This window comes from Crassostrea angulata, chromosome 4 (genome assembly GCF_025612915.1).
Source record: "Crassostrea angulata isolate pt1a10 chromosome 4, ASM2561291v2, whole genome shotgun sequence".
Lineage (NCBI taxonomy): Eukaryota > Metazoa > Mollusca > Bivalvia > Ostreida > Ostreidae > Magallana > Magallana angulata.
In genome coordinates, this window is record NC_069114.1 from 43596800 (window position 1) to 43610958 (window position 14159).

General features: G+C 32.2%; 2 protein-coding genes across 5 annotated transcripts; one reads left to right on the forward strand and one right to left on the reverse strand.

Moving 5' to 3' along the window:
* Positions 1-33: 33 nt before the first annotated feature.
* Positions 34-10216, reverse strand: LOC128179949 (uncharacterized). 3 transcript variants are annotated; one of them, XM_052847645.1, is made up of 4 exons: positions 10094-10216; positions 9741-9814; positions 4346-4477; positions 34-4120 (listed from the first exon to the last, which is right to left on the reverse strand). In XM_052847645.1, exons 2-4 carry the CDS (start codon positions 9754-9756, stop codon positions 2841-2843), a joined length of 1428 nt encoding a protein of 475 aa, XP_052703605.1. In that variant the 5' UTR covers positions 9757-9814; positions 10094-10216; the 3' UTR covers positions 34-2840. The 3 variants fall into 3 exon arrangements, with proteins under 3 accessions (XP_052703605.1, XP_052703604.1, XP_052703606.1); XM_052847644.1 differs by having other exon boundaries at positions 9741-9797; positions 10094-10177; XM_052847646.1 differs by lacking the exon at positions 10094-10216 and adding an exon at positions 9964-10062 and having other exon boundaries at positions 9741-9797.
* On the forward strand, positions 10162-14082 carry LOC128179951 (uncharacterized). 2 transcript variants are annotated; one of them, XM_052847647.1, is made up of 3 exons: positions 10162-10232; positions 11700-11806; positions 12802-14082. In XM_052847647.1, exons 2-3 carry the CDS (start codon positions 11713-11715, stop codon positions 14073-14075), a joined length of 1368 nt encoding a protein of 455 aa, XP_052703607.1. In that variant the 5' UTR covers positions 10162-10232; positions 11700-11712; the 3' UTR covers positions 14076-14082. The 2 variants fall into 2 exon arrangements, with proteins under 2 accessions (XP_052703607.1, XP_052703608.1); XM_052847648.1 differs by lacking the exon at positions 10162-10232 and adding an exon at positions 10815-10922.
* The last annotated feature ends 77 nt before the right edge of the window (positions 14083-14159 follow it).

Sequence of the window (14159 nt, forward strand, 5' to 3'; positions counted from 1 at the left end):
ATATATATATATAATGAGTAAAATTAATCCACACAAGTAATAAATAATAATAAAAATAACAGAAAGCCGATTCAAAAATTTTGAATCGCTTTCTGTTATTTTTTTGGAGCCTCCCCCCTGAAAATATGGTTTGAACAAACTAGAATGAATCAACACTACCCGAGGATGCGTCCACACATGTTACAGTTTTTCTGGCCAATTGGTTTTTAAGAAGAAGTTTATTAAAAGATTTTTCACTTTGCATTCCTATCTAAAAATTTTGACCCCCCATTGTAGCCCCACCCTACCTTTTTTTAAAAAAAAATTGAATCTAGACTACCTGAAGATGTTTTCACACAAGTAACAGCTTTAATTTTCTGGCTCACTGGTTTTAGAGAAGCAGATTTTTAATGATTTTTCTCCATATATTTCTATAAAAAATTGATCCCCCATTGTAGCCCCACCGTTATTACGGGGATCATGGTTTGGGCAAACTTGAATTTACACTACTGTGAAATCATTAGATTTCGTGGTGGCTCATTTTTCGTGGAATTCGTGGGTACCTCTCATCCACGAAATAACATCCATCACGAATTGATGAATTAGGGTAATAAAGTCATATTCCCTTTTGTAGATAAATATGAATACACGAAATTACGTCCCCACGAACCTGTAAAATTTAAGTCATCCACGAAAATTGGCCCCCACGAAATTTAATGATTCCACAGTATATGAGGATGCTTCCACACAAGTTACAGTTTTTCTGACCAATTGATTTTTTAGAAGAATATTTTTAAAGATTTTTCTCTGTATATTTCACCCTAGGTGAATTAACAATTATTTATGTCTCTGCTACATGTACACACATTTTGTATTTCCATCAGGGAAAGTAATCTCCGTTTAGACTGAATAGACTAGAGAAAATACTGACAACTAGCCTGTAACATATGCATTAATCAACTATTACGCAAAGATCATACTGTATTACCATTAGAATTTGTATTTTAGTTGTTAATGTACTGTACCCGTTAATGCATCTTATTTTCCGCAAGTAAACATTCAGCTGTCTTAGTTACCGATGTCTATGTTTGATTGATACAAACCGTAATTCATGAAAACGAAACGAAAATCAAAACAAGCTAAAACAACGGTCAAATGTGAAAATGTCAACGCTTTGGAATATTTAATCACAATTTACTTCACAAAATCGGAATTAATGTATCTTGCATGTTTCAAAGAATCCTTTCGCACGCGAAATTCTCCACAACAACCAAATTCATCATTGTCAGATTGACCCATTTATCATATGTTCAAAATGGCCGCTTCAAAGAGGTTTTTGAGATATGGAATACCGAACCCGAAGTTATAAACTGATCGATGCCCACCCCTTCCAATTATTATTTTCGTAATAACTCAAATTCGAAAAGATTGGCTCTTAATTTTTGAGATTTATTATTTCCTTTCCATAAGGATTATTTATATTAAATTGCATTGAATTTGACTCAGTACTTCCTGAGAAGAAGATTTTTAAAAATGCACCCCATTTACTACATTTTCGATGTTTTCTCCGCTTTGCAATTGAATAAAGATCGGTCTTTCAATTCTGCAATTTATATTTGCCTTACCATAAGGATGCTTTGTGCCAAATTTGGTTGAAATTGGCCGAGCGTTTAAGAGAAGGAGTTCAAAAAAGTTTACAGACGGACGACAGACAAAACGTGATCAAAATAGCTCACTTGAGCTTTCAGCTCAGGTGAGCTAAAAAGGATTGTATAGGAAAAATATTAGATGTTAATATCAGTTTTTATAAAAAGAAATATATTCCGCATAATGCGTACCCACGCGCCTAACTGTATGATTTGTTTTAGGAACAATTTGGTTTTATATTAAATCAAGAGTTAAATCAGCAGAAACATTTAATTTGAATTTTTTTGCAATGATCGCTACGTTCAAACCCGCATCAATCATGAAATAAAACCATTTTATTGTTTATATATCCATCATTATTTTAACAAATTAATAAATTGATTGTAAAAAGTAAGTAAAATTTACAAAATTACTGTACATGATAAGTACATTAGCTAAAGAAACAAGCAAACCGTCTCCTTTGAGAATTTGAGTCTGAAACCATCATCATGATGATTATTTCGTGCTGTCCATGACTTTCCTAAGGTCGCTGTAGGTTGCGACCAATTAATAAACGGGGCGTGTAGATTTTAGTCTGGCTGTTTCTACAGAGCTTTGAATTAACTACAAGTTTCCGTAAGAAATAGAGGAAATCATACTCGGTAGATGTATATATAATAATATTACATACAATTGAAAATTAAATTTAAAGAAAGTTACTTGTAACATAAAAGAATGAATAGATATTATAATGTCAGTTTTTCTATCTCTGGATATAATTTGTCCACTGGAATTTATTAACGCCGAACATACATTACCAGTGCATTTGTCAGTTTATATTTCTGCTGCTGATCGTGATATAAATAAAATAAACGTTCAGGATATACATGTAGAGCTCTATGATAAAAATAAAACCGGGCGGGGAAAAAATTGAAAATTTGTAAAATTCTACCCGAAAATAATACAAAGTTCATGCGTTTGTCACAAAAAATAAATTTTGAAATCCCCGATAGGTTTTGTTTTTAGAACATACCTACTACATGTACAATGTAGATGGGATGAGTAAGAAACCAACACTATCTGTTACCGACGTTCCAGGTACTAAAACTACGCACCCCTTTTCTCTGTCTATCTGAGATGACCCCCCCCCCCCCCCAATGATATTATGTAATAAAATGGATGAACCTAGAGAATTTTTTAAGATATTCAGTTTTTACTGTAATTATCAGTAATGTTCAAATTTCACAAGCAGGATATTGTGGAAAAAACCCTAATACGCTGTACATTTTTGTCACTGATGATGACGATAAAAGGTGAATTTTGACAAACGTTCTGTCTGTCAATCCAAACACAGGATACAGGGGACGAACAAAGGTCACATCTAGAAAATCGTGAACCCACTCCTTTCTTTCATTTACTAAATAAACACTTACTATATGCTCCGAAGAATCAACCTTTAACCCAAATGTAAAAGAATCATTAACTTTCTCATAGTATTGACCAAAAGCTGTGTACATTCTATCTTGTGTCCCATCTTGCCAGTAAGACATACAGAGACGCAGTCTCTTGGTACAGCGTCCAATAGATACAATGATAGCACTTGAATGGTACCTTAAGACTTTGTGGTTGTCGATGAGATTTCTAGGGGAAAGTCCAAATTCAAACAACGAACTTTCAACTTCGGTGTTCCGTAAATCAACATCAAAATGAACTTTAATTTCAAAGTAGTCTGGTTTCAAAAGAAAACTCTCGTTATCATTGTTGTTTTCTTTAAAAGCAATATCACCTAGAACCCCACGGTAAGCCTTTGAAAAAGCCCCTCCCCGTCTAAATTGAATACCGACATTATAGTTAGCTATGGCTTTTCCATCACCAGATGTATATATCGTTTTATGACAAGTCGTCTCATCAAAGCTAGCGACATTGTCTACATCTCTTATCACTGTAAGAAGCACTCTGGCTGTACTGTCATTTTTTGTCACTCCATAAACTGGAACAATGTCATTGTTGAATATGTTGTCTTGTGGAAGTTTCAGTAACGGTTTGCAAATCGGTTCTTTGTCCGAGACATGAATAACAATACTGTCATTTTCCTTGGTCATCGTGACCACTCCAATGTAGCTTCCGACATTTATACCGGTGATTTCCATTTTCTTGTAAGTCACTCCTCGTCTCTGTACAATTAAACACATGTGTTTGCTATTACACTTCTTTCCGAGTATACTTAAACTCGTCTTGATTTTTCTATCAAATGCATCGTTTTTCAGTTGTTTTCGTTCAGCAAAAGCTATTTCGAACAATGGATCGTCTCCTTTTATTTTTTTCTGTATGTCTATTGTGACACTTATTTTCATTTGAAATTCCCCTATGTTACCCACGGAGAAAATACCAAGAATTCCATGGTAGTTTTCAAGACGTATCTTAACATAGCGATTTGTATTGGCAATTACATCGCCGTTTCCAGATATTTCCAGGTCATTATGCATGGTAGACACGTCGAAAAACAGTTGGGGACCTACGAAAAAATTATTCAAAGAGTGAGAAGAAATATAAAAAAAGGGAAATTAAAGATCCTTTCTTATTGTCCTTTTTTCCAATAATGTTCACATTATATATTCGGACGTATTCATTTGCATACATATAGGTATAAAACATGAACGGAGAGTTATTATCATACCAATATTCAAAAGTAACGTATTCTTTTCCCAAATAAGTCTTTTTCTTACTAAGGAAGACTTACATGTGACATCACCACTAGGATTATGTGTTTGATACAATAATACAAGACCAAGCAGCGCCAGACATAGTGATATGACAAAGATTAATCTTCCACCCATTCGACGTAATTCATTTTCAACACCACCAGGACCTCCTGCAAAAGGAAAACGATTTTTATACGTGCAAAGTGTCAATATATATTATAAGAATAACAATTGATAAAATTTAAAAAAAACTTCACAATCAAAGATTAAGCCAATTAATTGCTTTTGCCTCAATCATTTTTTTTTTATTCCAATGCAAGATTCAATATACCATTCTGGTATATTAAATCGTCGAACGATTTTTAAATCGACATTTGGTCTCAAGAATAACTTGTTATAATATTTAGAAAATATAAAATATCACAATCTTAATTAAGATGTAAACTAGACATGATTTTCTGGACACTCTTTGCTTGAATCTTCTTCTTAAAACGATAGACACTTAAATTCAGTTGTTGATGTACACAAAATATCATGTTTTTTTTTTTTAATCGTTTTTTTGGGTCATATTTTCATCAAAACAAGGTCTTGTTCAATTCGATCATACAAGATACAGAAACAGGGGTGTGATATACCATCAGAAGATGGCCGGAGAGGGGTGTGATATAAATCATGTATCATACCCCTAGGGTTTTAATTAAACGGGTAGGCGAATTTTCTGTTTATATCGTATACTTACAGAAAATATAACCTTTTCCGCCCTGTGCGAAATAAACAGAAAATTCGCCTACCCGTGTTCTATAATCGCTAGGGGTGTGATATACGAATTTTATCTCATACGTGTGGTGTATATTTCCCGTGTGATAAACCTTTGCTTTATCAAACGGGGGATGCTATATCAAATAGTTCCGGTCCGAAATATTTTTGACACAGCCCCTCGCTTCAACGCTACAGTGACCTATTTTCGAAGATTTCCTAGTACTTTTAATATAACTATATTTACTACCAAAAAATGATATAAAATGTGTTTGGTCAAAGATTTAAATTACAAATATGAAGGAAAACACATAACATGTAGCATAGGCGTCGGAACGGGGGGGGGGGGGGCTATAATGGGGGAGCTTAGGCCCCCTTTTTATTGCAAAATTATACATAACCGTAACCAATGACCTTTTCTTTTGCTTGTCAAGCTTAAGATTTGTGATAAGTTTAATTTAGCCCCCCCCCCCCCCTTTTTAATTTGCTTCCGATTCCACTGTGTAGTTTATAAAACTGCAATCACGTTAGCTATCAAGGAGTTCATTCTGACGACGCGATGAAAACAGAACGCTTTGGTTGTGTTTATATACAAGAACTTACCGAAATAATGCTTCGTTGAACTTTTTTCCACCATCAGTTAGCATTCATTTTCAATATTTTCAATTCCGAATTGTTAGGCTAGTGATTGTTTTGAGCTTAGCCTCCCCCCTTTTTTCAAAGTTATACATAACCGTAACCAAAAGACCTTTTTCTTTTTAAGTCAAGATTTTTGATAAATGACAACTTTCAATTTCTTTTGTGTAGTTTATAAAACTACAAATTACGTTAACTTTCTAGGAGTTGGCATCCTGACAACGCGATGAAAACAGAACGTTTTAGTTGTGTTTATATAAAAGAACTTACCGAAATAATGTTTCATAATACTTTTATTCCACCATCATTATTCACTATTTTCAATATCGAATCATTAGGCTAGTGTTTGTTTTCCAAAAACAACTGTTCCTTGTTCGAGTAAATTCAAACTAACGAGCATTCGCAACTTTGTGTATGTCAAGAAACTTAATTCAATTCTTCTGATCAGTATTTCCATTTAATCAGGTGATTAAGCTCTAAGAAAAAAACATTTACAGCTAAAAAATTATTTCAAGCTTTATTTCTGTGAAACTTTACATTAAAACGGTTAGATTTATCTCCGATATGACGTAAATTGTATTGCGCAAGGTCATAATAACCGCATAACATAACGTTGCATCATCGTTTTTAACCTTTCAAAAAGTCAATTCGGTTGTCATATAAAGGGCCGTCTCAAAAGCTTCATGACATAAATAAAATTGTATGAGATAAATAGAACATCTATAATTGTGTGATTTTATATTTGCTTTATCCAACTCGTTGCCTCGCGAATATATACACCATTTCTACTGGTTGGATAAAGCAAATTTATAAACGCACACAATACAGATATCCTCTATATATTGCACATGGCGGAAAAGGTTTATTTTCTTTAGGTATTCGATTTAAATTACAAACCCCTAGAGTATATTACACAAGAGTAGGCGAATCTTTGGTTTATATCGCATTGGGCGGAAAGTTTATTTTATCTATAAGTATACGATATAGTTATTTTAATAAATATCACACTCAGTTATGTTGCAGGAGAATGATTTGCGGTATATTTCACCGATGTTTTTCTTCAATGGCGAAAGATAAATGAAAAACGGATCTTCACGTTTTGTGTATTAGTTTTTTCGATCCTTATTTTAATTGCATTGTCAATGTAAAAAGTATTGTGCCCTCTAATTTATGCATTTTTAGCCGGGCTCTGCTGAAAGCAGAGTCCTGGCTATAGGCAGGCCAATCGCCAATGCTACTATAAATAGTACAAATAAACAAAAAACCAAACAGCGTCAAGGTAAAGCTTCCGCTATACCAAATAGTTACACAAAGAGCCACGTTTTGTCAAAAGTGTTGGCATTTTGTTTCTTTTTTTAAATTTCGAATGAATTGTCTATCTTTTTTAGTTTTCTTATTAATAACGTGTTTTTAAAACATTACTATGCATTTTGGACACATACAATGCGCATGAATTTCCATGAACTACTTTGCTGCACGATGAAGAAACGGGGATTGAATATATAATGCTTGTTGAACTTTTCAACTTCTACTAGACAGACTTATTTTTTGTTTATAGCCGCTTACAAAATTTGGTCGCTCTCTGATGCTTTGCCGACATTAAAAGCATATGAGAGAGAGAGAGAGAGAGAGAGAGAGAGAGAGAGAGAGAGAGAGAGAGAGAGATATTTTGAGAGATTTTCAGTCTTTACTACACAATATGCATAAAGACACACCAAAAGAGCCCGGCTTTCAGTACTTCAGTACTTTGATTTTAAATTGTATCTTGTGATTTTTTTACACGGGTTCAGATGATTACAAAGTATATGTTTATTGATCTATTCAACACTTCTTTATCGATGGGACTTATAAACCTCATTCTTAGATTATAACTTTAAAAAAACTCTTAATCAAGATTTGAGATCAACTTTTCTTTTATACACTTTTTATATGAAATGGACATTTTAAACAACAATTTCTTCCACAAAATGAATCAAGCCAAACAAAAAAAAACCGGTTCAATGTGTTCATTAATGATACTATCGACATCAAAAGAACATTTGATTCAAAATTAAACTATAACAACACACATTAAAACAAAAACAAAACTCGAGCTTTGTTAACAAAGCAAAGAATTTCATATTCTGTATCCAGTTTGTAACTCGAAATTTGATTTTCAAATTTTTAAGAACTATTAATAATATCCATATCATAAATTTTAGACAATAAAAATGGAAAAATGTAATTTAAAAACAAATTCAAACCCCATAAATTGTTAAATTGATACAGCAGATTGCAACAAAAAAGGGATCAATTACAATGAGGTAGATAAAATTAATTAAACTCACTTCAATACAATACGAAATACTTCCTCTGATTCGCTTATGTTCTAACTTAGTATACATTTGTAATAGAGATGCCGACGGAAAAAACCCTCAGGCTCTAAAAAGACGATTCGGAAAAGGACAAATGACGACAATCTTATTAAGATATGGTCCCACAAGACAATAACCGATATCTGGGCCAAATTCTAAAATTCATATAGCCATCATTGAAATTAATTTGATTTTGATTTCAATTTTTGGTTGACATGGTTGCATAATAAAGTTAGGGGCGATCGTGTGATAAATCTGTTTAAAATAATGTATATCAAATAAACTAAAGATTTGTTGGACTTTAACTGTATGGTGTAAATACTTAAGCATCAAATGCTATTTAAAGTCTTTAGTTACATGTAAAGTGACACTCATATGAAACATGGTATCTCTACAGAGGGAATTATTATGCAATAACATACCTTGAGCCACTGCATCTAAACACGTTATCTTTATAGAGGGAATAAATATTGTAAACAGGTATAAAAACTAAACTCTAAATAATCAGTATATCATACTGTTTAAATTGTAAGTCAAAAAATAGGACAAACAAATCAATTAAACAGTGTAATATCAAGCGTAAAGGAAACAAACACACTAGGACTCAAAGGTTCTGCTGCAGAAACGAATGTTAAACATGAGTCGCATAATCTGCATAAACTCTATCTGATTTTTTGTTTAAAACACATTCACCGGCTACGAACAGTAAATTGTTCGCATTGATTACATGTATAACCTTAATTAACTTTCGATTTGCTTGTAAATTATCAACACACTTTTTAAAGAATGTCGAGAGCAAGAAATATAATGATTTCAGTTGCAAAGTCTCCTAATTACAGTACATATTTTTTCTCACCAATGTAAGTAAAATATGTTTTATGTCTAAAAATTAACCGACACATGTAAGTGCATTTTTTCATTCATGTATGGAACTTCCTGTCGATCCCTATCTTGCTCTATATAAACTGTGCTTTATCTTTTACGTCTGAACAAAAATATTAATATATGAACTTCTAATCATAAATGAATACTTTACCATCTGTTCAAACTGAGATAAGCAGCCAAAAATAAACCAAAACTTCCAAACAGTAAAAAAAATGTAAGTTTACCAAATAGATCAAAATACTGGTTTCGCTATAATTTTTAATTAACAGAAAAAAGGATTTGAGCATGGTTATTCCAACTGATTATAATCATATATGTACGTGTAAAGCAACATGTCAGACGCTCAAGATTTTATAAGCACATTCACACGTAAATCAAACTTGGCATCCTTTTAAACTATGCAGCATTACATTTGACTTTGTATATTTTTTTTTCTAACAGACTGAGCTTATGCGATAACTTCTGGAACATGTCTTGTACATGTTTTATATTGTACATGTAGTCTTTATATACGTATATTACGTCAACCTAAGTATATATCTTTTATAATAAAATTATTGATGTTTAGTGTTACGTCATGCTTTGCTTATTTCCTTAAAAAACCTACTTTTGGTGGCTTCGTATTTTATTAATTAAAAATTAAAATCGATTGACTTGAGAGTTAAGATGGAATTGCACTTGTAATATGTTTGTGACTATAAGTTTAAAAATCAAAATTGAAAAAAAAATCGAATAAAACGTTGAATAATATACAAAATTGTGTTATTGATTTACAAAACCGTTAATTTAAGTTAACACTTACCTTGATTTCCTTCCATTGGTAGCTGAACCTTATTGTCAAACGCAATGTGTTCTTTTTCTGTAAAATTGCATCATCTATATTTTTAGAACGCATCGATTTTAGAATTTCAAACGATTTAAAAAAAACCACATATGAAATTGAAATAATAATAACGAAAGTAATTTGATCTATTACGTATTAAAGAACGATTAATTTAAAGTCAATAATCAATAATAAATAATACCTGAGCTGCTAATATTATTCAGACAAAGACTAACTTCAAATAGGAATTCAAATTTATAGAACTCAATAAAGGGTGATTTTCTTAATGACAAAATTAAGTTTCCAGTTTTTCAATAGCATAAATAACATACCAGCAACAAAACACTTGAAATGTTCTTTCGACAAGGAAGATTATTAGTGTGGAAATTTTACTGGAAGCCTGCCCATGTGGTACACGGTGTCCCCAAATCGAAACTAACTGAGCAAAACATCTTGGAGGTAGGTCGCTAGGTGGGTTCAAATGTGTAATAAATATATAATATATGTGTACAGTAAAACCGATGTATTCATTCAAAATGATGTAAATCTAAAATGATTTATAAAACGACCCAAAACACTTGTTCCAATAAGAAATTAACTTTAACAACACATATTTTAAAGATTACAGCTTCGCTTTGATGGTTTTTATTTTGACGGTCCTTTGTTATTTAAGTCGGGGTTTTTTAAGTACAACGTACTGGTAAAGTGTTTGGCATTTAAATATTTTAGATCTTAACGTTTACGTATTTTTAGTTTGTAACTTAAATCATTGCTTAGTTAATTAAAGAACTTACCGATCATTCAAATATATAAATATTTCCTATTGATTGATGTTTTTTAGCCAGTTTAAATCACTCAGAACTATATGCATACTCTGCATGACGGAACTATTTTATCTACAGGCAGTCATAAAGTTTTTAGTCATATTCTCGCAATAAGCAATTTAAAAATATGGTCATTAAATTCAATATTAAATAATTCCTGTCAATTCTTGCCAGCAGGTTGGGTGCAAAGTTTACTGAACATAACTATCTGACGTAGTACACAGCTTGCGGAATTTAACTACCCATGCCTATTTCGAATTCATAAAATAAAATCTGATGATTGACGGAAAGTGGAGTGATATAAAAACTAAAAATATTCACAAAGGATATGAATTGGGTATGACAAGTTTCAAGTAAAAACTGAATAGGATGGAGAGATCATGTTTTTGGTTTTATATGTACAGGGCGAACAACTATTTTTTCCAAAGTTAAACATAAATAAAAATAAATTTACGGCACCCATGCCTAACTGGTATATTTTCATTTGTTTTGCACATATATATATATATATATATATATATATATATATATATATATATATATATATATATATATATATATATATATATATATAACACAGTTGATATCATTTTGCACTTTGTAAATCTTTAAGATCCATCAGTGTCATCTCATTAGTCTTGGTCGAAAGATTTCAAAGCTGATGCGAAAGATTTTGTAAAACATCAGTCAAACTTGCATTTTGGATATCTTTGTCGAAGACAACCAAATTAAAACGGCGGACCATTATCTTATCAACAATAGATTTACATTTTGATTTAAAAAGTAGATCTCGTTATCAATTATATCAATTTAAATAGATAAACACGGTAAACTTCCTGATATAAAAATAACTATGATGTATATTTTATTGTTAAAATGTAAATTGTATCACAAACGGACAACATGTAACAAAATCGTTTCTGTACGAGTATTTTCATTGATTAACCTTTTTGTTACAGCAAAAGCAATCTTCTGGTAGAAATTATTATTTTTTAATGTTTTGAAAATGAAGATATTGAATCAAGTCAAATGGATGACGTCATTCTCAATTTTTTTCCCTACGCATTCCCTGTTAATCAAACTGGAATCAAAATGTGTTAAATTTCTATTACAGGTGCCTTAACACAATGTTTTCCACTTGGACTTGGTCACTTGTGGTAGCTCTAGTAGCGGTGCTTTATGTTGTCAACAGACAGATTAAAGGGACTGCGGATGTTAATTGTGAGTAGTATGTACTTTTTAAAATACGTTTTACAAGTCTGAATGGCAAACAATTGGTCTCACGATCCATATTTTCTTTCCGTAGGAGAGGTCTGAATTATGCCAGTGTCTGCGGGGTGGGGGGTGGGGGACTTTACGATGTAAATTTAAGAAATTTGAATTATTCTTGGGAAAGGCTTGATCCCCCCCCCCCCACTCTCAGTGGACATTTAAGCTTACATGTAATATGATACATAACTCTTAATTGACGTCTTTGTACAGGATCTACATGGTTTAATAAATTATCTTCAAACTCTTCCATTTCCGAGGGTACTACATACAAGTTAATTTAGCCTCGATAAATACTAGGGTTGTCACAAAAGTTCGCTGACAAGCGCTTTTTATAAGGCATCTAAAGCCAAACATTATTGAAACTTACGAAACAAAATTTTATTTGAAGTAAAATTATACACTAGATTGGTGTTTACGTTGAATTCTCACATATTGTACTAGATCATATGGGTAGATTTTGTGCTATAAAATGATTTTTTCTCGTTATTTACGTAAGTAAACATATACTTTTAATTAAATAAAGGAATTTGCTTCGAGAAAAGAATGCCAAAGCAGCGTGATTTTTTTTCGAAGTAAGGACTGCTTCGCCTATGCGAGCACTTACGGTGGAATCATTTGAATTCATAGAAATTAAGAGATCAGTGTGTGCACATTCTACGGAATATTGAAACATCTCGTGTGTATGATGAAAAACGAACGTAAAAACATACAGATAACCAAATACTGGTTGTTTGTAAAGACTTTTTTCAAAACGTATAAGATGTAGAAATAAATGTATATGTGAATAAGTGCTTTGTATATCAAATATGCTAGATATTACAACTTTAGAAATTTAAATATAATGAAGGTGGGTTTTGAAGCAATATCAATAATAGACATGCAAAATAATAATAATATTTGTTCATAAGAGACTTTTTGAAAAATGCCCTCATTTTTCCCTTTAGGTCCAACGTTTTATATGAATTCAACATCTCTCCATCCAGATATATACCTATCAGAAATGGATACAGTTGTTTCTAATTACAACGGTAATGCACAAAATACAATGACAGACGAAAAACAATTGAAAAAATTTAAAGGAGTAATCGGAAAAGATCAGATAAGTACAGAAACAGAAACAAGATTTGAAATAGGATTTTCATTCCAAATTATTTCTGGCATTGAGAATAAAGATGTCTTGCTTCAAGTAGGCGTGGCTAATAATGACGTTATTGACCTACACCCGACTATGGGTAAACATCAAACCGCCTGGACGGTATCAGCTGCTGGATGCAGGAGTCAATATGTTTGTCTAATTGCAGAGTCTGATGGTGAAATTTTGAAATCGATACCGATATCTGAAAAGAAAATCAACTCAACTGTTTCCAAAAAAATTATCTACCAGTTATTACCTGATGAAAACACAGTGACTGTCTACATCAATACTTTTGCAAACAAATTTATTGATTTCAAAAATGTAGAATTTACGAACGCTTTGAGGCTTGCTGTAGGTGTGTACAACCCAAAACTAGCGGTTACCTCCCTTACCAACATTGGGACAAATCACATAGAGTTTGATGTATCAACATTGCATCGGACAGTCTTTATCTCTGCGGATAATAACACGATATCAAATATAAAATTTAACGACCAATTTTCTCAAAGAAACTCGAGAGGCAATCTTGTCAGCTACAGAGGAGTTCTTGGTGATATTCAGTTCAACAGGAAATTTTTTACAGGCTTACCAGAATATTTTGAAGTGAAAGTAGAGGTCAACGTTATGGCTTATGAGATTGGAGCACAGGATCATTTGTTTGAAATAGGGTTTACTCAAAGACAGTTTGTCGACCATGGAAAATCTCTGCGATCTTTGTCCAATGCATGGATGATTTGTGCAAGGAAATGTTCAAGAAATAAAAATATTTGTCTACAGACTTGGCAGTTTGGCAAAATGCACAAGGAAGAAATTCTTATGCATTCCTCATTTTCTAAACGATTAAAAGAAATTATTTATCTTGGATTTTCACTTCATCTGACTACTGGTGAATTGATGGTTTTCAAAAGATATCCAAGAAAACTCATTGATACTTTGAGTAGTGTACCTTTCAGTAAAGGTGTTTATCCTGTATTTGGAATTGGTAGTCAACAGCTAGTTTCCATTGGTCTACGAATGGGTGAATCTATTCCTCGATTTAGTTTCTTTGGATCTCATTTTAAGAAACCAGTATGTCGTCTATAGTCTATCAGTTTATTGTTTTGGATTTTTTAATCTCAGATGAATGTATTTTTTTTCATTTTATTTATTATCATGGTTAATTAAATG

Excerpts from the sequence above, each read along its gene's own strand:
- LOC128179949 (XM_052847645.1), bottom strand. Across the intron at positions 4,121-4,345 it reads TCCTAGTGGTGATGTCACAT|GTCCCCAACTGTTTTTCGAC; the intron begins GTAAGTCTTCCT and ends ATTTTTTCGTAG.
- LOC128179951 (XM_052847647.1), top strand. The coding sequence starts at position 11,713 with ATGTTTTCCACTTGGACTTGGTCACTTGTGGTAGCTCTAGTAGCGGTG. Across the intron at positions 11,807-12,801 it reads AGGGACTGCGGATGTTAATT|GTCCAACGTTTTATATGAAT; the intron begins GTGAGTAGTATG and ends TTTTCCCTTTAG.